At 35.2% G+C, this 21,698-nt stretch overlaps 3 protein-coding genes across 17 annotated transcripts; 2 read left to right on the top strand and 1 right to left on the bottom strand.

Moving 5' to 3' along the window:
* The first annotated feature begins 7,161 nt into the window (after positions 1-7,161).
* LDOX (leucoanthocyanidin dioxygenase) lies at positions 7,162-8,602 on the top strand. The gene is made up of 2 exons (XM_068613075.2): positions 7,162-7,781; positions 7,870-8,602. The coding sequence occupies exons 1-2, from the start codon at positions 7,282-7,284 to the stop codon at positions 8,429-8,431; spliced, it is 1,062 nt and encodes a 353-aa protein (XP_068469176.1). The 5' UTR covers positions 7,162-7,281; the 3' UTR covers positions 8,432-8,602.
* A 1,005-nt stretch (positions 8,603-9,607) lies between these two features.
* Positions 9,608-13,599, top strand: LOC137811370 (YTH family protein). Of its 15 annotated transcripts, none has more exons than XM_090298552.1 (10): positions 9,639-9,943; positions 10,039-10,075; positions 10,419-10,521; positions 11,046-11,275; positions 11,408-11,659; positions 11,761-11,824; positions 11,914-12,298; positions 12,888-12,947; positions 13,056-13,113; positions 13,196-13,599. In XM_090298552.1, exons 3-6 carry the CDS (start codon positions 10,431-10,433, stop codon positions 11,770-11,772), a joined length of 585 nt encoding a protein of 194 aa, XP_090154678.1. In that variant the 5' UTR covers positions 9,639-9,943; positions 10,039-10,075; positions 10,419-10,430; the 3' UTR covers positions 11,773-11,824; positions 11,914-12,298; positions 12,888-12,947; positions 13,056-13,113; positions 13,196-13,599. The 15 variants fall into 15 exon arrangements, with proteins under 15 accessions (XP_090154679.1, XP_090154675.1, XP_068469171.1 ...); XM_090298550.1 differs by having other exon boundaries at positions 10,039-10,149; XM_090298551.1 differs by having other exon boundaries at positions 10,039-10,149; positions 13,019-13,113.
* A 1,499-nt stretch (positions 13,600-15,098) lies between these two features.
* Positions 15,099-17,834, bottom strand: LOC137809690 (subtilisin-like protease 3). Its single transcript, XM_068610786.2, has 2 exons — positions 17,109-17,834; positions 15,099-16,850 (listed from the first exon to the last, which is right to left on the bottom strand). The coding sequence occupies exons 1-2, from the start codon at positions 17,813-17,815 to the stop codon at positions 15,260-15,262; spliced, it is 2,298 nt and encodes a 765-aa protein (XP_068466887.1). The 5' UTR covers positions 17,816-17,834; the 3' UTR covers positions 15,099-15,259.
* Between the last annotated feature and the right edge of the window lie 3,864 nt (positions 17,835-21,698).

The following is a 21,698-nucleotide window of genomic DNA, read 5'->3' as shown; positions in this document are numbered from 1 at the left end:
GAACAACTCATGCTCCAATCGGAATATCTCCTCGACATGGCGATCTCGGTCTTGATACCCCAACTGGATCATGACCACCGACCGACAAAGCGTCTTCAAGCCCCCCTGAGTAAGTTTGAGGAAGGGACAACCTGGATAACCTCTTGGGTGGCTCCAGAAAGTGCAAGTCGCACCCCCCGAGAAAATTGCATGTCACCCCCTAGAACGGCTAGGGGTGACATGGGAACCTCCATCGACCGACCAGTCTCGGGAGGGTTGACCGCCTTCTCAGCTCGGCGGGGCGATGGGGAATCGACTTCAATCGCCTTCCGACGAGGTGGCGGTGTCGGCAGCGACCCAGGGGAGTGGGTAGTGGTGGCAATGTTGCTCCCTTCCCTTGGTCATTTCTTGGATTTATTGGAAAGACCGGCCGAGCCCTTGCCAATTTGGGCACCTGAGCCCTTCACAACATCTAACGTTTCGATGCTCATTTGCCCCTTCCTTTGGGCGGCCCGCTGCCGAAAGGAATCCAACACATTGCTAGCAAGGGGGCACTCGTGATCCATGATTTCTGCAAAAAAGAACCAAGTGTTAGTCAATGGTTAATAAACCCGACCGAGAGAAAACGAAATTATCATAACCTTAACAGCCTCCCAGCGCGACGACTTTATATATGTGTCAATCAGCTTCCTCGTAGGAAACTTCTTCGGGAGCGCATTGAAGAGCGAGAGAACCTCTAACTCCTCGTCACCCCCGGTCGGCCGAGGCCATTCCTTAAAGTCGCGTGGCTGGTTGGTCGAGTAGAGGATAAACCTCGACCGACCGGTCTCATCAAAGAAATAGGTCGTTGCCTCCGGCTGAATACAGACTTTGACAAACCTCTCTTTAAACTTTTTGTAAGAGGTGGCAAAGGAGTTGAAGAGGACACACCCCGACCGACTGATTAACGAATGCCACAAAACGAGATTGGTCGGTTGAGACGTAAAATAACTTAGAAAAGAAGAAGGAGAGGGGTGAAGACGCAAGACATCACATAACAAATGAAAGACCTGAATGGACGCCCATGTGTTTGGGTGAAGCTGGGTAGGCGCACGTTGAGCGTCCGAAGGACACCCATTATGAAGTTGTCAAAAGGGAGAGAGACATGTAAGTCCGAAAAAAGACAAGAATACAAGTAGAAGAAGGGAGGATCGGTGCCTGACCGACCCATACAAACGCTCTCGGTCGGTAGGCAAGGCTCAACACTAAAGAGACTGGAATGCCCGTCCGCCTTCAAAACTGGGAACTTGTCAAGAAATTTAGAAACAGAAGCCTCGGTCGAAAAGGTGGATGAGATCCCAATGACCTTAGGATCAACCCAATCAAGATCTGCTCGAGAAATAGCTTGCAGAGGGGAGCTCGAATAGTCAACCATGTTGGCCGGATCATCCCCCTTAACAACCTCTACCTAGCGCGGCACATCAGTTACACCGACCAACAAACAGTCGGTTGTAGAAGACCCAAAAGACGAAGATAGAGAAGAAGACGAGGACGAAGAAAAGGAACGAGCGGGAAAAGGTGAAGGGGGAGCAGAAGAAGAAGTAGGTCGAGCCAGGGTAGACATTACTAACCTTACACAAAGCCGAAAATTGAGACACAACAGAAGGACGAGGGAACACTCGGATATCAGAGCAATTAACAGAGGGGTAACGTCGCAACGATCTGAACTGTTAGATCTTCCAGATCCAACGGCTCACAACACTTCGCGCCCGAAAAACCCCTCATTAATGCAGGTCACATCGCGCCGCCTGAGGTCAGGACATACCTCGGGAAGCCCAACAGTCACTGATCATAGAAGACTGACCAATGGTCACTAGTTGAAAGACTTATTGAATGCATCCATCCTCGAGCCTGGGAGCAAGTGTACTGGTATGGACCAAACGGTTAATACCATAACTCGGTTTCCATGACTGAGCTGACCGATCCCAACACGTCTGTGCGGGTCGACCGACACATCCATCCCATTAACGCTCAAATCAAGGTCAGCAAAGCTAAACCACCATTAAGAACTAGGTAATATGCCCCTAAGCATGATCCAATCCACTAATACGACCCAATAAGGTAAGCCCATTAAAATAATATAAATAACGCATATTCCAATAACAAGGTATGTCATTACTGAATATACTCTGACAACCGAGCGTCGAGTACCCTTTGCTGACTTGAGCGTTGGAGTGCCTTTTGCAGGTATCCCCCTATTCAACATTCACCTGAGATAGAGCGACCGAGACTTGAAGGAGTAGCGTTAAGGTAGGAAGGAGCAAGCTGAAGTTCTAGCAGACTGCTCGATAGGAAGTGCGAAAATAAAGTCAATCAACAGTTCTCTAGGTCCCATCTCCCTTTCAGGAACATATACTTATTTTATTTGTTAGCTTAATTATATATGATATTTCAATAAATATATAAAGTAAGTTGAAAAACATGGTTAAATGAGTCTGTAATAAGGTAATAAGGTGGACTATTTTTTTTTATGCAACTCCATAGCTAAAAAAATTCTGATTAAAGAATCTTAAAAGTATTACTGAATAGAAAAAAAAATACATTTTCGAATTATGAAATCTATAATGTATTTTTAAGGATAAGTTGTGGAGGTGCAGGACAAAACCTTAAAGGTGAACCAAGTTAAGTTGATTTATTTTTAGGTATTTTTAGGCTAATTCTGCCTTCACCACCATATTTTCACATGCAACTTCATATTAATTGTGAAAAAGTCAATTTTAAGCTTTTTAAATAACGTTAAATGAAGCATAATCTCACATTTTTAAATAACCTTAACTCTTCCTTACATCCGCAACACTTCTATTTATTTCTAGCCGCTGCGTTTGAAAGATTAGTTTCATCATTTGAGCGTACGTGTGAGGGTTGACGAGAAGATTCGTTGTATTTGATGTTCCCTAGTGCGAAGATATTTTTTTTTTTAGTTTTGTACTCCATTGTTGTACATGGTTGTTTTTTTTTGGTTTTGTGACTTCCAACAAAATGAAAAAAAATAAGCAAACGAAAACACAGTCATCACCAGTAAAAATACCACAAAACTTACCTCAATCACAACCATTCACCACTAACCACCATCAACCACTACAAGCAACTACCACTACTTGAAAATGAAGAAGAAGACATAACACTCTCCATACTCAAAAATATATTATTGAAATAAAAATAAAATATAGAGGTACAGATAAAAGGTATGGAAGTGCATGAAAAATTTGCCAATTTTTAACTCAATCCTTATGAGTTAGGTTGACTCACTTTTGACATCCCTAATAACAAGTAATAATAATAAAAATTGAACCCACATATCCAACAAGAATGTTAGGCCTTGGGGTGGTCATGGATTGGATTTTTCAAAATCCAATCTAAATCCAAATCCAAATAAATTGATTGGATTTAAAATCCATATCCACTCTAACTAGATCAAATATATTTGGATTTTTTTTAAATCCATTTAAAGTGGATTAAATCTAGATTAAATCCAATTTTTTAATTAGATTAAATCCACTTTGTCAATTACATTAAATCTATTTTGATATGGACACATACTAACTTGGCTCGAACTAGGTCTAAGCCGACTCAACATGAACGCGAACCAACTCGACTATACATCGGCCCAGACCCAGACGGCTTGACATCGGCCCGGACCCGGACAACACTACATCGGCTCGGGTCCACACGACTGGACATCGGCCCGGGTCCAGACGACTCGACATCAACCCGACACGGACGACTCGACATCGGCCCTGGCCCAAACGACTCTACATCGGCTCCGGCCCGAACGGCTCGACATCGGCCTGGGCCCGAACGACTTGACATTGACCCGGACCCGCTTGGCTCGACATCAGTCCGGACCCACTCGGCTAGATATTGGTCTGGGCCCGCTCGGCTCGACATTAGTCGACCCGCTTGGCTCGACATCGACTCGACATCGACCCAGGCCCACTTGGCTCGACATCGGTCAGGCCCGTTCGGCTCAACATCGGTCCAGGCCCGCTTGGCTTGACATCGGCCTAGGCGACTCGACATCAGCCTGACCTTGCTTGGCTTGACTTTGGCCATGGCCTGCTCGGCTCGACATGGGCTTGAGACTACTCGGCTCGAAATGGGCCTAGGCCCGCTCGTCTCGACATGGGCTCGGGACCGCTCGACGTGGACTTGGACCGACTTTTCTCAACTAGGGCCCGAATTGTCTTGGGTCAACTTGGATCGGGCCAAGTCAAAATCCAACCCAAAATGCAATTTGGTTAATCCAAAAATGTATCCAATCTATATCTAATTCATATCCAATTAAATTGATTGGATTTAAAATCCAAAAATATGGATTTGGATTTGAGAGAAATCCATTTAAATGGATTAAAACTAATATGAATTTGGATAATTATGGATTGGATTTTGTAATTTGAATTTTTTGTCCACCCTTAACTATGCCATATCAAGCTAGTCATTTCTTCTATTTACATTCTCCCCTTTTTGCTAATTTTTTTGTAACAAATTAGATACAGGTAGAAAAAAACTCTGATAGCTAATTAAATACTAATTTAGAAATCATTTAACAATAATAAAAACTAATTTAAAAACCTTTTTTTTTAGTTTCTAAAACGGTCTTTAATTTAGTCACTATAACAACTAATTACTTTTTGTCTATAAAATTAGTTTCTATTTCATAATTTTCTTGTAGTATATATTTCAAAAATTACTTTCTATAACACATTTTTAGCTTTCTTAAAATTTATAAAAGGTATTATGAAATTGAATAAGTGTTCTAAAAATACTTTTGAGAATATTAATAAAGTAAAAATATGTTTGAAAAAGTACATTTATGCTTCCAAGGAGAGTCTTATGGAAAAAAATTCCCTTAATGATATTTTATTTTTAACATTCAAAACCATAATTGTTTTATTAATTATTTTGAAGAGACAACAAAATTAACTAACGTTTTCACAAAATACTTTTTAAATGCTAAGGAAACAAAAATGTAATTCTAAACTAATATTGTTGATTGTAAGTATATGAGATTGTTTCAATAAAATAAGTACGATGAATATGTATTTAATTGAAAAATGAGAGATGGAAAAGTAAAAAATATTATTAAGGGACTATTATACTCTTATCTATATAGGTAATATTACTCTAAAATTCTTAAACCCCACATTAATGACCCAATCAAATGGCAACTACTTGAAAAAAAAAACTTACTCAATTGATCATGTTTATGGTAGTTCCATAATTGACTATGCCCAACTATATGATCAGTAATATCAAAACAACCTATCACCATTAATATAAGATGTGAAAAAGTTATCGTAACTCCAATTACAGTAAATTTTATTTCTATCTTTGTCGTTGTTGACCTTCCACAACTTCTAGCAATCACAGCAAAATAATTGTAACATTACAATAAAAATGGCAATAATTGCACAATACTAAAATGTAAAATAAAATAAAATAAAATAAACATAACGTCCCTTTAATCGTCAACTTTGTTAGGTGGGTTCAAATGATGGAATAGGATCTTCATAGGTTGAGAACCAATTTTTTCTCATCTACTTACAATCAATAATACTACTATATATTTCAATATTTTTTTTATATTATTTAATTACAAATTTATTTTTTATTTTATATATATATATATATATATATATATTTACTAAAATTATGACATGAAAAATTGTATAGGTTTTCAAAACATTTATACTCAGGCAAGGATAAATGGAGGGAAACATATGTTCTAGAAACCGCGATCCATGAGGCTGGTGGTTTTGGTGGCATGCCTCTGACCTTATCAACCATTCTCCCATCCAATATAAATTTTATCATTTCATTTTTTTTTTCTCCTTTCTTTAATTCATTTTCAGATCATTTCAATACATTACGTACTGAATAAAATCCTCTAAGAAAATAACAGAAAAAATCGACACTAACTTTTTTATAAGCTTCGTAAATTTTAATTTTGACGCGTGTATAGATTAATTTTAATTTATGAAAGAAAAAAATCTCACACAAGAGTTTACGGCTAAAATTGTCTATGTTACATCAAACATTTTATCAATTAAAATTTGACTTTAAGTATAATTTGAATTTTTTTATCATATTAAAATAATTGAGAATCTGAAATTGTTGAATGAATAATCGCATCTTTGATGGAATGGCGCTGTAGTCATTTCTTTTAGACTGTGAGTTTTACATGTTTAAATGTTATGTGAAATGTGAAGGAAGAACTTGGATTTTTTAGATTTGACTACTAAAAATGAAATATGTTTGACATTGTTGGTTAGGTGCGTCCATCTTATTTTACTACATTTATCTTTTTACTTTCTTCTTCTTATTTACTCGATTGTTTTTACAGAAAAGATTAATAGGAAATGTTATTTAGATATTTTTTTTCAATTTTAATAATTAATTACTACATTTAGTGAACTCATTAATATTTTTTTTAGTGAATCAAGTTGTGAATCCATTGATGAGTTGAGGTTTTTTAACATATTTTAAACGCTACCATACCCGATTTTAGAAAGACCAATGACAGAATAAAACAAATTGGCCCGTTTCCAAATTTGAGATTGATGGATACCCGATTATAGCCGACACGACATTGGAAATTAATTTCTTATAAGTACCAATATATTTTAATATATGTATATAATATATTGGTTGAATGGAGAATTTATTTGAGGGAAGGAAGTGTAATAAATAAAGGGAGAATAAAATTGGTTTTTAGGCAGTGTTGTAGGGGAGTTAAATGTGGTTGATGGAAGTGTTATGAGGCTCGAAGTTTTCAATACAGCACATTGGTATTTGATCGGTAAAGTGTTTATTTTATAAAATATTTGTTGAAATTTTGATAATTTTAATATGGTTTGAATTCAATTTAAAGTGATATTTGTACGTAAATTTTTATTGTTACTCTATAATTTTTATAATTATATAATATATACATTTGTATTATAGATATTATAATATGTATTTTTGTGTTTGTATTTGTGTATGTGCAGTGTCGATGTACATAGTAAATGTGAAAGAAAAAAAAGGAAAGAGAAGTTTGAGAATGGCGAGGGTTAGGCGGAATGGTGTGCATGCAGATGAACCCCCAGTCAAGGGGCGTTGAAATTTGGTTTGTTGAGGAGTGTCACGTGAAGACCAACGCATATGCATGGGGACTGTTAGGGGTTTCGAATATAAAGGCCAAGGAGAGGAATTGGGTGTTCAGGAAGTTAACGTTCAAGAGTTGAATAGTTGAAGTGAAGTAAAAAGCGTTGAATTGGAGAGATGACGGGTATGGTGGCTCAAAGAGTTGAAAGCTTGGCTAGCAGTGGGATGAAGCATATCCCGAAGGAGTACGTGAGGCCGCAAGAGGAGTTGGACAACATAGGGAACGTCTTCGAGGAGGAGAAGAAGGAAGGGCCTCAGGTTCCAACCATTGACCTGGCAGAGATAGATTCCCCCTCCGAGGTTGTTCGAGGGAAGTGTCGGGAGAATCTTAAGAAAGCGGCGGAGGAATGGGGCGTCATGAACTTGGTCAACCATGGCATCCCTGAGGACCTCTTGAATCGGCTGCGTAAAGCAGGGGAAACCTTCTTCTCTCTTCCCATTGAGGAGAAGGAGAACTACGCCAACGACCAAGCCTCTGGGAAGATTCAGGGCTATGGGAGCAAGCTTGCTAACAATGCCAGTGGCCAATTGGAGTGGGAAGATTACTTCTTCCACCTTGTTTATCCCGAGGAGAAGCGTGACCTCTCCATCTGGCCAACCAAACCTTCTGATTATACGTGAGCATTCCTCATCCCTTTTCTTTCTTCTTTCACTCTTTTTTTATTTATAAAACTTTCTTAATTATCAACAAATTTGACATCTCAGTGAGGCTACAAGCGAATATGCAAGGCGATTGAGGAAGCTTGCGACGAAGATACTAGAGGCACTTTCTGTTGGATTGGGGTTGGAAGGTGGAAGACTAGAGAAGGAAGTTGGTGGAATGGAGGAGCTTTTGCTTCAATTGAAGATAAACTACTACCCAATTTGTCCCCAGCCAGAATTGGCTCTGGGAGTTGAAGCTCACACGGATATAAGTTCACTCACCTTCCTCCTCCACAACATGGTGCCAGGTCTGCAACTTTTCTACGAGGGCAAATGGATCACAGCAAAGTGTGTGCCTAATTCCATTTTGATGCACATTGGGGACACCATTGAGATCCTGAGTAACGGCAAGTACAAGAGTATTCTCCACAGGGGATTGGTGAACAAAGAAAAGGTTCGAATATCATGGGCAGTGTTCTGTGAACCACCCAAGGAGAAGATAATCTTGCAGCCACTTCCTGAACTTGTGACTGAGAAAGACCCAGCTCGTTTTCCTCCTCGCACTTTTGCTCAACATATTCACCACAAACTTTTCAGGAAGGACGAGGAAAGTCTCCCAAAATGAGTCTGTGTCTCCTCCTTCAATGCCTTCTCTTCTGCACTTCTTAGTTCTTATGGCTTGTACCAATAAAATGACCATTCATGTGGTCTCCTTCTCATTTTCATGTTAAACTTTGTTTTTTCAACTTCTTCTTTTTATCCCTATTATTAACATTCCCTTCATCATTATCCAAAATATGCTCAACTCTTCACTTCTTCTTCTTCTTTAAATTAAATATATTGATCAATTGCAACAACTATAAAAAAACTTGTTTTTGAGTTTTTTTATGGGATAAATCTCACTCACTATTTAAAGATATTTCAAAATGTCTTAATTCTTTCTCCAAGCAGCTCAATTTTATAAATATAAATATTATGTTACCCATTAAAAATATAATAATAATTCTTATTATATGTAATAGTCAAATCTGGATTAAAAATATATATAGAAATTGTAAGTTACTTAAACTTCTCTAAAATCTCTTTCATTAAAAAAATAAAATAATTTTCTTATCCATTATGGGTTACGGTAAATACCACAAATTACATTTTGAAATATATACGAAACAATTAATTCTATTTATGATATGGATTAATATAAATTCACTACTTTTAATATAAAAATTCAAATATCTATTAAATTCTGACTATATTGGATTAGAAAATATTCATTAAATGTTGATTAGTTTAAATTTAAATATCTATTAAATGTGTTCCTTTGTAACAAGAGTAACTCGGTGGTGTCTATACATAATTTTAAATATTTTTTTATGCTTTCAATATTAAATAATAACTAAGACTGATTGTAATTACATGGAAATAATTATTTTTATTTAATTTTTTAAAAATAAAATACATAATTAGTACAAATATTGTTTCACATTTATGATTTGTTATTATAAGTGTTGCTTAGACTTGATATTTAATTTTTTATTTTTAAAAAATCCTGCAATTATAATCTAATAGTAAATTTTATGTATGCTACATTTATTTTTGTTACATTAAACTGTATAGAGGAGATATTAATTTAAAATACAGTAAAAAATATAATTATTTAAAATATAAAATAATATAGAAAACAAATTAGAAGTTAGATTAAAATTACAATGTATTTGTTTTAAATGGAGTGACAGAAAATACAAATTGAATAAAATAATATTTAAAATTTCAAAATATAAGAATAATTAGAAATGAATGGATAAAAAAGGGAGTGGGAAAAGACATGAAAAAGTAGGCGTAATGGGCGTTACAGAAGCGATAAGGATACGACTCAGAACGCGAAACTCATAACACCCGCGCTTCAGACTTCACTCATCTCTTTCGTCAGTCTCTCAAACTTCCATTCCAAATTCTCTTCTCCTTTGTTATGCCGAATTGGAATGCGTTCTTGAATCAAGATTCAGTGTCTTTGTTTTCACCTGAACCACCACACACATCACCACATTTGCAAGCCTTTCACTGTTAAAGGGATAGGTTATGTGTTACACCTTACCTTTTCTTCTTCTTCACCAATCACGCCGCACTTAGGATTCAGGAGGTTATGTTGCTTCTTTTTCTTTTACTTCGAATTTTGTAATTCTTGCTGTAATTAACTGTAGTACCTACTCATTATTCTCTTTGCTTCGACTTTAGGCAAAATAGGAATTTCTGACCAAGGTTTCTCACTGAGGTCAGCTTTGACTTATATCAGTATTCTGTGTTCTTGAGTGTGGGGAGAGAGAGACAGCAAGATTATTCGGGCAGGTTGTTTACCCTATATCTTACATTAATTATATTTAAGTGCTCATAAATACCGAAGAACAGGCGTCGTCCTAGGATAAAATTGCATAAATATCTGCTTAATTTTTTGCGAAACCATGTTAATAACTTTAGCTAAACGGTTATTTATGAAAATTGTGTTGCTATACCTGTATTCTGCATAGTTGTTTTGCCGTTCTCTTCCTAGTTTTGGTATTGGGTGGTTGTAATGTTTACTTTGCACTCTGCTTTTAACTTTCATAATTTGATGACAGGTCAATTCGGATATGTCTTCTGATAGCACAAAGGAAAATGCGTCGGTAGTTGATTCATCAGTCACTGAATGGAGGAATGACATTGGAAATTCAGATGATCCAGGTTTTGATAATATTTCTCGTCACATGCAGATCAAGTGGATTAAGGAGCTTGCATTGTGTGGGTGGGTGGGGGGAGTTAGAGAAGTTATAGATTTAAATTACAGAACATTTAATGTAAGAGAAAATATGTAAAACAAAATGACTGACAAGAAAAAGTAAAGTTACAGATTTCTAACCTAAGCAAAATTTCCTGGCATGTATGGAGGGTTAACCCCCTCGTCCCACATCCTTCCTTCCATTGTTTAGTTATACTTCCAAATCGAGAATCACCTTCTCAATCCATCAAATCTCACAAATCCAAACATACTCTTAATTAGCTAATTTTTCTTCGAGTTTGTCCAGATGATCACTGACTTTGGCATGTGTAGTGAAGATTGGGATAGCGAGTTTATCATATACTCAAAATTATTCACTTACATATCTATTTTTAGCACAGATGCATGCATGTGAGCTTTTTCCCTCTCATTTCTTTTGTATTATTTTTTTCTACTTTGAGTTCTGATTTATCTGTGATCCTTTTTTCAGAGAGCTCCTGTTACAAGTTTAATGAAAATAATAATCCAATTCGGGCAGATATAGCGGGACACTCTTATGGTCTGGTAGGGCATCCAACAGGAATTGGAGTGGAAAAATGGAATGATATTAAGTATTTCATCATTAAGAGTTTGAACCGTGAAAATATCGATTTGTCTATTAAGAAAGGAATTTGGGCTACTCAAATCATGAATGAACGGATTCTAGAAGAAGCTTTTCATGTAAGTAACCTCCTTTTCTGATCTCCAACTGTATTGTTGAAATAGTTCTAGGCTTTAGGGTCCGTCAAGAATTAGGAAATAAATTACCATAAGATAAAAAAAATTCTTGAGAATTATCAGCATATTTTGCAGAACTCGGGCTGTGTAATCCTTATATTTAGTGTCAACATGAGTGGTTCCTTCCAAGGATATGCACAAATGATGTCCTCCATTGGAAGGGGTAGAGACAATGTTTGGAGTGAGGGAATTGGTAAAAGTAATCCTTGGGGCCGCAGTTTTAAGGTCCAGTGGCTGTGTTTCAATGATTTGCCTTTCTACAAGACTCTACATCTCAAGAATCCATTGAATGACTATAAGCCTGTCAAAATTAGCAGAGACTGTCAGGTTTCCTTTCATTTTAACCTTTCAGATCTTTCAAAATTTGTGCATATGTTATGCAAATTATAACTCTAAATCAAGTTCCCCCTCTTAGGAGTTATCTCCAGACATTGGCCTAGCTCTTTGTGAACTCCTTGATGGTAAGAACGATACAAATGACCTACTGACCAGGTATACCTTTTAGGGTGGTAATTGATATCGTGTTATTATCAGGCACTGGTTAGAGGAGGCTTCCTGCTTATTGGTTTTTGCATGTGCAGTTCATCAAGGGATGATTTTTCATTTAAGGGCCGCTATGTGAATACTCCAAGTTCAATGGGAGACGAAGACTGTAATTTTCCTCCATATCCTATGTCATGGTCAATGCCCCTGCCTTATTCTTCCATGTTTTACCAAAATCAACCTGTAGTAAATGAATTTCGTTCAACAAAGCAGAGATTCAGTGGGACAATGCTTACTGAAACATTGCCTATCAATTCTTGTGTGTCGCCACAAGTGTCAGGGATTAAACGTGCTCATTATAGTGGACATATTCCAGAGATACAAACAAAGAAGGACGTGGCTTGTCAATTAGATTTTTGGGGTGTGTCTCCAGGCTGCCCTTTAGCTGGTAGTACCCTAACTGAGGATGATTTTCTTGACATGGTACTGGGAATATATCTTTCTTCCTCCAATCAATTATTTTATATTTTTTCCATTTTATTTCTGATTGTTGGTTAGACAACCTTAAAGGAATGACATGCAGTCAAATGGCTTTGTCAAAGCCAAAGCCAAATATAAGAGCTTTCTTGTTCTAAAAAGTGGTGCTATATTTCAAATGGCCTTAATCTGGAAGGTCTTATTTTTGCTATTAGAATGTAATATTGAATCACCATTTAGGCAGACTCTTGATTTGTGAAGAACTTTAAATCATATTTATGTATTTGCTCTGCAATTATAATTGCAATAAATGAATATTCTCCATTACTGGCTTTTGAGGACACTGGTCAGATCTGGTTAGAGAGCATAGCATACACTGAACAATTTGTTATTTGGATTGGATCATTTGACAGCTCAAAAGGCATGTAAAGGTCGAGCATGCTTAGTCCTCTACTTTTTACTCATCCTATTGCAACTTTGGTTATCTTTTTTTTTTGAATTTTGGTGTCTGAGAGTTTTCCAGTTTAAATTTGTGTCTTCTCTATATTTGTGTCTTCTGCTAATTCTGATTGAAAGTATGTTGTGTTGGTTGTAGTCCTATGAAGAATACCTGGAGGAGGTGCATAGCAGAGGCAGGAAACAGTTACGGATCAGTGTCAGTATTTAGATAAACATCATTTTGCTATTTTCTTGTGTTTTTGTTTATCTGGACATGGTATCTATCAGTCACAGGAAACCATAACCAAGCCATCAAAATTCTCAGGCAACTAAACCATGTTTGAAATGACTGGAATTGCCGAGAACTTACCTGATGATGATAGGTGAATGTCTTCACTGTAATCAAATTCCAAATCGTAATAAGTAGTCAATTCAGTGATTCCATAACTAGGATGTATTTTGCAGGAACATAGAAGAATGTGCTGATAGAAATAGGAGCAACCCTCGTGGGAGGATACATCAGTCATCTTTTCCATGGATATAACTTCTCCAATATGCCAATATGGTAACCTTTTGGGCAAGGGGGCCCTTTTGCTGTTTTCATATAGCAAAGACGACATGGAAGTTAATTGTAACTGTCTAAAATTAGGACTTGATATTGAACCTCATATTAATGCGATTCAATTACAAGGTTACTTCGAGGCTTGTTGACAAATTGTACAAAATTTAGACGTTGTACAAAATTTAGACTAGAGTTGGAATGACCAAAACATACCTTGTGTATATAATATGCTCCCTTTCCCTATGCTAAACCGGCATTTTATCCCTCTGGAAAATTGTCAGCAAAGTTGATGCTGATATTGGTTTAATGTTTAAACTGTGTTCAATTTTTTTAATGTTTTGTTAATCTGTTTTTCTTTTAAGATAAATACGTGTTCGATTACTCGAATTTTGTACACATTTGAGATATAGAGATTGTTTGTTTTGGAGTTGGACGGTGATTTTGTTCTTAAAACTTAGATCGGAGTTTAAGTAATATGAAGTTATTAGGTGTATTAGAACAAGTGTTGAGTTAATGGTTAAGGAGAAAGAGAATTTATTTTTGAAAACAATTTTCGATCCTCACATGTTTCCTCAATTCCTTAACTTTAATTAAAATAAAGAGCAATTATAAGTTTAACTTCCTTAAAAAAAAAACTTTTTAAGAATAAATTGTCATGTAGTTGTTTGATTGTTAAAAGGATTATTTTCCATCCTCAAAAGAAAAATAATTTGACAACTTTATTTTTTATCTAAATAGCTACTTGATAATTTTTTTAATAATAAAAAATCAAAATGTAAATGAAATTATTCAATAAAGGTGAATTAAAACAATTTGTAAGGTTTTATGCAATAATAAGGTTGGTAACGTATCACAACTTTTTTTAAAATCATTGTTTTAAAACATAATTTATAATATATATTAAGACATTATTTATATTTTAATAATAAAGTATCATATTATATTCGGATGAAAAAAATAATTATAAATGATTGTTGGGTGGTTATATAAAAGAATAAAGTTTGTTTCATTTTACAACTATTTTTTGGAATAAAATATTGTAATAAATAATAATTTATCATGTATAAAATGAATGTAATCACAAACTCTATAAAGATATCATTCGTCTATATAAAATATAAAAGTTATCAACATATCACAATCCTTATATTTAACCGAGGAGTGCGTTTAAAGATATTAGGATTCTAATATGTTCACAGTCCTATTATTATGTACATAATTCTCAAAGGTTCTATAGGAAAAAGAAGGAGGTCAAACTATCTTTTTCCAACATATTAGCATATTTCCTTTAAAATTATGTTAAAATAAAACTTAATTTAGGTAATATATTTTTAATTTAATGTTAGACTACCCGTTGCATGAAGCTAATGATTAGAGGCGTGTCTCTTCTCAATTATATCAAATGTTTTATTTTCTTGAAATTTTGGAGAGAGAAAATAATAATTCCTGCACAGACACTAACTATGTAAAACCAAATAATATTTATCAACCACTTAGACAACTCATTTTTAGAAGTAATATGATAGTAATTTTTTATATTTATAAAAGGAAAAGAAAAGATGAATGGTAGAACAGTGGATGTAACTTGGGTATAAAAATGTATGGGATGTTAAATTAACATGTTACAAACATTAATAAGTGAATTTTAACAGCTAAAACATATTGATTCCACCTAGTTGTGCTGGTGTGAAACCAAACTCACTTGTCTTTCATAAAATTACACCTTTTAATATTTGGTTCAACAAAATAAGAATTGATTAGTTCAACTAAAAAGAGAATATCAAAGGAAGTATACAAGACTATTTAAAACTAATAACTTCATATTATTGAGAGAGTTACAGTGAGACCTACACATTTTGAAACTGAACTGATGTCATTGCGCATCAACCTGTCTCTTTGGAGAGTTCAGGTTCCAATCTTTATTCCTTTAATACAAAATAACATGATGCTGCAACTTATCCAAATTTTCATAGGAAAACAACAGCTATAGGGATGCTAACAGAGTACTTGCCATTGCCAGATACCCACCTGATAGACCCTTGAGAAAACGGGTGATTCCCTCTATTCTTTTTGTCTTCCGGAACAAATCCAACAGAGTATGTAACCTTCTGCTTCACCTCTGTGAATGTTATCTCAGCAGGGCTTATGCTTATGCCTACTCCCAAAGGTGCTTCAATTTCTACGTTGTAGGTTACACTGGCGGCTCCAACATTTGTGAGTGTTCTGGTGTAGAATTGTGAAGTAGATCCCAACCGAATTGAAAACGAGGGATAATTGAGTTGAGCCTGAGGTATGCTTTTCACCTGGGAGCAGTCCACATTTTGGTTCAAAATCAGTCCAACTTCTTCATCAGTGTAGTTCAAGCCACACAAATAAGGAATGTAATCATTTGGTTCAATATCATAAACGAGGCCGGGATCATTGGCCTTCAAAGGGTTAACATGTCCAGCTCCTGTGGCAAAAACATCAGCAGGTAGAAGCCTTTCATCCAATATGGACTTCCCTCCAAGGTTTACTGCATTAGCACTGGTCATGATTGCTGATTTTATGGCAGCAGGAGACCAATCTGGATGAGAGTTTTTAAGCAAAGCAGCAATGCCACTGAGATGAGGACAAGACATTGAGGTGCCTGAAAGGATGTTGAATGAAGGCACATTGTTGTCCAAAGACACGGGCCATGCAGCTAGAATGTTCTGTCCTGGACCAATGATGTCAGGCTTCAGAATTCCCGGGCTTGCAAAACTTGGACCCCTCGAGGAAAAGGAAGTGACTGCAGGTGCAGAGACACTTCCAATAACGGTTCCTCCGAACAAGATTGTTGCTGTTGGTGTTGAGGTTGAGTTTATGTAACTTTTGATGGCTAACCCGGCAGGGTAACTCACGTGTGTAGCAGGAAGAACGTGAACATCGGCAAATGGATTGAAGTCTTCCTTTAGTGAGTTCATGAGGATCATGGCTACACCACCAGCGTTCTTAACTTCTTGTCCTTTGCTTACTCTTCTAATGAATCCACCAACCTCGCACAACACTACCTTTCCCTTCACGTCTACGTTCTCTAAGGATCCAGGGGCACACAAGCTCGACGAGGAATTTCCAATTGAACCTGCATACACAAGTGGGAGTAAAGTGGAGGTGAAGTTGTTGGGTTGGAAAACAGATTCCCCGTTGAACACTTGCCCGTTGCCAAGTTTTGCTGCTGCTACTATTCTTCTGTCAATGGTGCTTGCACCAACGGTGAGAATCCAGGGAGCCTCATTGGACAAAGTGGTATAACCAGGACCAGAGTTACCAGCTGAACAGCTAACGAAAATTCCCTTTTGAATTGCACTGAATGCACCAAGTGCAATTGGATCGTCAAATAAAGGACCAGAGCGTCCCCCAATGGAGAGAGAAAGTACATCCACACCATCCTCTATGGCAGTGTCCATTCCAGCTAGGATCGCACTTTCTGAACAACCAAAGATGTCACATACCTTGTATATTGCTAAGTGTGCATCAGGTGCCATGCCAACCGCTGTACCCTTAGCATTGCCAAAGACATTAGCACCCTGCACAAACCTGTGAACAGAGAATCTCTTACACTTCTCAAATTCTAACTTATAAAGTATATACTGTAAATTACATTTAAAACCATATTTATCCTATAAATTACATTTAAAATCATAGTATAAATAATATTCAAAACTAGAATTAACGTATTTTAAGGACAAAATCTTTAAAAATAGACATTATCGGTGATTGAACCTAGTAATATTATCTTCCGGACTTGAGTTTAAAAAGAAACCGATGACATGTTGAGTTTAATGATAACAAAACCTTCCTGTGGCTGTGCTGGCTGTGTGAGTCCCATGTCCAACATGATCCAGTGGAAGGGATGAGTTTGAGCTTTTGATAAAATGTCTTGCACCAATGAGCTTGTTGTTGCAAGTCCTCCGTCCTGAGAATTCACAGAGCCCCTTCCATTTTGCTGGTGGAAATGGCATTCCTTCATCAGAGAAAGAAGGGTGATCAGGGGTTATGCCAGTGTCCAGAATTCCAATTATGATGCCTTTGCCAGAATCGGAATTGCTCCATAATCCTCCCAGTCCTTGTTGCAACCCCAAGAACGATGGAGTGTGAGTTGTGTGTAATGAAAAGGTCCTTTCAGGACGTACTGACACAACCTCCTCCTTCTCTTGAAGAGCATCGGCTTCTTCTGGGGTCAATTCCACGGAAAATCCATCCATCACGTTGCGGTATAAGAAAGTAATGCGGTTCTGCTTCTGATCGGATCTGGTACTGGAAGGGAGAAGCGAATGGTACCAACTATGGAGGTCCATAGACCCAAGAGAATCACCATCCCCACCCTCATCACCCTTTTTAACGCGAACAATGTAAGTCAACAAGCTGTTTGGAACATCAATTTCCTGAGTTGGAAAATAATGTTCCTTTATTGCTTTCACGAATTCTGGATTTCGATGTGCTGAAGTCTGACATATACTAATTAGCATGAAAATAAGAGCAAGAGGCAATGCAAGTTCCATATTAGTGGAGAATGTTACTGTGATGTTCTCAGAATGGTAGCAACTGGGAACTCCACGTGGTTATATATACTGTGGAAGAAGACATGGGTGTTAACGTAAGGGGAATATTAACATTGAAGGTTGGGTTGTTCTCGACTATACCAAGGTTTTTTTTCATCGGAAACTATAGCAAAGTATATATGCAAGCAGAGGCTAGCTGGTTAGAGCTTAACAAAGTAACAAATTATTATTATCACGTAAATTCAGGCAGTTGCATGGTGATGCCCGCTATCCAATATCAATGCTTTGTCTGGTAGCTAATTAATAATGATTAAAGTGTATTATTTTTTTTTTACGTCTGTGTATTAATATAATAATTAATTATGTTCGATTAATCATGCTATATTGGATTTGTCACTCTACAACAAAGATTGAATTAACTAAAAATTAACGAAAGTGTAGAATGGGTATGATGCGAACGACTTAATCTTGAAGCGTCTTCTGCACAAATCTTAAAGCGTCTACTGTTGAAGATGGGTCTGATTAATTAAAATTTTGTTGTTTTTCTAAATCAAAATGAAAATAAAAGAATTAGAAAATAAAACATATAATATCTCATAAGCGAAGACTAAAAAATTTTATTAAATAATAATTAAATTTAAAGATAAAAAATAATTTGTTATTATATTAACTAAATATAAATATTAAACTAAGACTAAAAAATTATTCATATTTAAGGTTCCTATTATTAATAAAAATTTATGAAATGGTTTCTAAAAGGTTTCTATTATTAATAAAAATTTATAAAATGGTTTCTAAATTTGTACCTAAATTAGTTATATAATATTTTAGATTCTAGATTAGCTAAAACATTAGTAGTTAATGCCTATATACTAATTTAGAAATCATTTTATAAATTTTTATTAATAATAAAAATTACTTTAGATAACAATAGTCTTTTTAGTTTATAAAATGGATTCTAATTTAATCAAATAATAACTAATTATTTTGGTCTCTAAAATTAGTTTTTACTTAATATTTTCTTGTAGTGGAAGTTTATTATCTAAAAAAAATAAAAAAAAACAAAATACAAAATAAATTTAAATTTTTTTGAAAAGTTGGAAACTAATAAATAAAATGTATAATTACCTTATTCGTCTAGGATCAATATTCAATTTAGTACAGTAATTTTTTTTAAAATTAATTGGTCTCTATTTTTAAAAAACTATCCAATTTGGTTATTTTCATTAAATCACCCCTTATAACGATAAGTGCTATTTATATTAATAAGAGAGATGAGATTAAGAGATTGAGGTGTCAAGTGTAAGATCGTAACCCCGCCGAAGTAACTCCTCCAAATGAGCGACCAAGCCTCCGACAGCGCGGCACCAATGAGCTCCCCACCAGCTCTAGTTCCGGTGAACTCTCCCCTTGCTTCCTGCCCTACTCCCGTGGTGACGCCGATCATGTATGGTACCTAGCATATGTGAACCTAAGTTATGGTTATGGTCCTTGTTTGGTGCTCTGTTGCTTTAAGAAAGTTATCTAAGTTTTAGCCAAAACGACTCCAAAAAATAATTTCACCCACTACATTAAAACTCCAAATACACAAGAGATTAAACTCATAATGATAATTCTCACATAACTTATATTGGTGTTGAAGATATTCTTTAAAGGCACAGAGCTTGCTCAGCTTTGGGGCTTGTGAATGCTACTGTCAGTTTATTTGATCTATGAGGTAGAAGAAAGAAAAGGAAAGAGACTTCCACTCCCATTGCAACTACAGGGAATCAGATTTTCTAAGATTAATGATTCAGTGCTATTTTAAGTAACCAATTCTTATTTTAGCTTAAAACGCTGATTCACCAATGTACCAATTTTTTTTCTTGATGGTAACTATTTGTCTCTTTTTTCGTATTTATTTCCAACAAAAGAAAATATCAGAACCTTTTTGTTTATTAACTCATGTGCCAGGAGTCTACAGTAAGAAACTAGGAGTTGGATGGAGCAGTCTTTTTATTCATAGCAGTAAATGCATCACACAAGCTTTTATTCATAGAAGTAGTAGTAGACGCATCATATGTGCATCACCACTTTTCACAGCCATACACACTACTTGGAGATTACTCTAGGCATTGCCAAGAACCCTTTAAGTGCTTCAGAATCAGAGTTAAAGCACCAACCATAATCCATATAGTGATTGGGATAACGAGCACAAAAGTTTCCACTTCCTTTCTTCATGCATTCTTCATCAGATTGACATAAGTTGGGATGTTCATCTATCATCTAGGCCTAAGGGAGAGCTCACGGGAATTAGAGTTGTACTGGCACCAGTGGCTTGGTCGCTTGATCACGAGTCACAAGGGTGGGAGGAGATGCTATCCAGTTATGATTCTAGGGGAAGTCACTATTTGACACCTCAGAACTTTTAATTTCATCTCTCTATGACATAACTAGTATTTGACGTAGTGTGACTGAACGAAAAAATTAATTTGAATACATTTTAAAAAATATATTAAAATCACTATATTAAATTGAATATTTTAAATTGAATATGATCCTAAGGGTAGGAACAAATAAGATAATTATACCTAAATAAAAATAAATTATGTGAGACAAAATATACACTACTAGAAAATTATTAAATAAAAACCAATTTTAAAGAGTAAAAATAATTAGTTGCTATATTGACTTAATTAGATACTATTTTAGAGACTAAAAAAAATTATTGATTTCTAAATTAATTTTTATTTTTGGTAAATAGTTTTTAAATTAATATTTAATTAACTACCAATATCTAGATTCTAAATTTGGTAACAAAAACTTTGGTAGCTAGTTAGATACCAATTTAGAAATTATTTATCAATAATAGAAACTATTTAGAAACCAATAATTTGTTTAGTCTTTAAAATAATATCTAATTTAGTTAATATAACAACTAATTATTTTTTATCTTTACAATTAGTTTCTATTTAACGATTTTCTTGTAGTGATAATTTTGATATACTTGGAGCAATGAAACCTATAAAAAATATAAGCTTCAAGTGAAAAGGAAGAAAGCTCCACACTGGATACATGTTCATGAGGATTATAGTTTTCTAATTTTGCTTTTTTGTAATTTTTGTTTTACCTTCACATGAATGTTAAATTCTTTTGAATTGATTTTATTGTGATTTCATAATTAGTTATGATGTTTTTTTGCAATTAAAGTTTTATTCTTCGATATTTATAATAGATCAATCTTCACTAGATGGTTTGATATTTTTGAGTTCCAATTTATGTTATTATAATTGTTTTTGGACGAATGTTGATGACTCAATTCTATTCTCTAATTGAAATTCTTGTTTAGTTTAGTTTTCATATTCTGATGTTGGAGATCTCACATCAACTAGAGATGAAAATATTTCATTATATATAAATGAGTGCAAATTTCACCATATGAGCGGGTTTTATGGGATTGAGTTAAGATTAAAGTTCACTTTGTAATATGGTATCAGAATCATTTAATATCTATCCTAATGAGTATTTGTTGGACAGAGGCTCGAAGAGAAGTAGGTTTTTAATTGGGGGTTTGAAACCGTAGTGGTTTAGCCTTGGTTTAGTGCACGGACTATCCTTTCTTTTTGGCGTTGGTTGGTTAGAGTTTGACTCCTTTTTTGGGATGAGGTTTTTTGCTTTGCTTGCTTTATATAAAAGATCTGTTGGTTATAAGAGTTGGGATACTGTTGAAATGCTTTTTTTATATAAAAAAATATTATCATTTTCTTTAATCTCTGCTCTTGTTTAAAAAAAAAATATGGGGGAAGTTGTGGAAACATTATTCGTCCCTAGGCTTAATTTGGTGATACATTACACACAAATTTCAAGAATTTGAGAAAATGATCTCAGTTTATTTGAAGAAGAA

Source organism: Phaseolus vulgaris, chromosome 2, assembly GCF_051622355.1.
Source record: "Phaseolus vulgaris cultivar YP4 chromosome 2, ASM5162235v1, whole genome shotgun sequence".
Taxonomy (NCBI): domain Eukaryota; kingdom Viridiplantae; phylum Streptophyta; class Magnoliopsida; order Fabales; family Fabaceae; genus Phaseolus; species Phaseolus vulgaris.
Note: the sequence above shows the minus strand (reverse complement) of the source record. Positions and strands in the feature narration are given on the sequence as shown.

Excerpts from the sequence above, each read along its gene's own strand:
- LDOX (XM_068613075.2), top strand. The coding sequence starts at position 7,282 with ATGACGGGTATGGTGGCTCAAAGAGTTGAAAGCTTGGCTAGCAGTGGG. Across the intron at positions 7,782-7,869 it reads ACCAAACCTTCTGATTATAC|TGAGGCTACAAGCGAATATG; the intron begins GTGAGCATTCCT and ends TTGACATCTCAG.
- LOC137811370 (XM_090298546.1), top strand. The coding sequence starts at position 10,431 with ATGTCTTCTGATAGCACAAAGGAAAATGCGTCGGTAGTTGATTCATCA. Across the intron at positions 11,276-11,407 it reads TTCTAGAAGAAGCTTTTCAT|AACTCGGGCTGTGTAATCCT; the intron begins GTAAGTAACCTC and ends CATATTTTGCAG. Across the intron at positions 11,660-11,747 it reads AAATTAGCAGAGACTGTCAG|GAGTTATCTCCAGACATTGG; the intron begins GTTTCCTTTCAT and ends TCCCCCTCTTAG.
- LOC137809690 (XM_068610786.2), bottom strand. The coding sequence starts at position 17,815 with ATGGAACTTGCATTGCCTCTTGCTCTTATTTTCATGCTAATTAGTATA. Across the intron at positions 16,851-17,108 it reads GCCAGCACAGCCACAGGAAG|GTTTGTGCAGGGTGCTAATG; the intron begins GTTTTGTTATCA and ends CTCTGTTCACAG.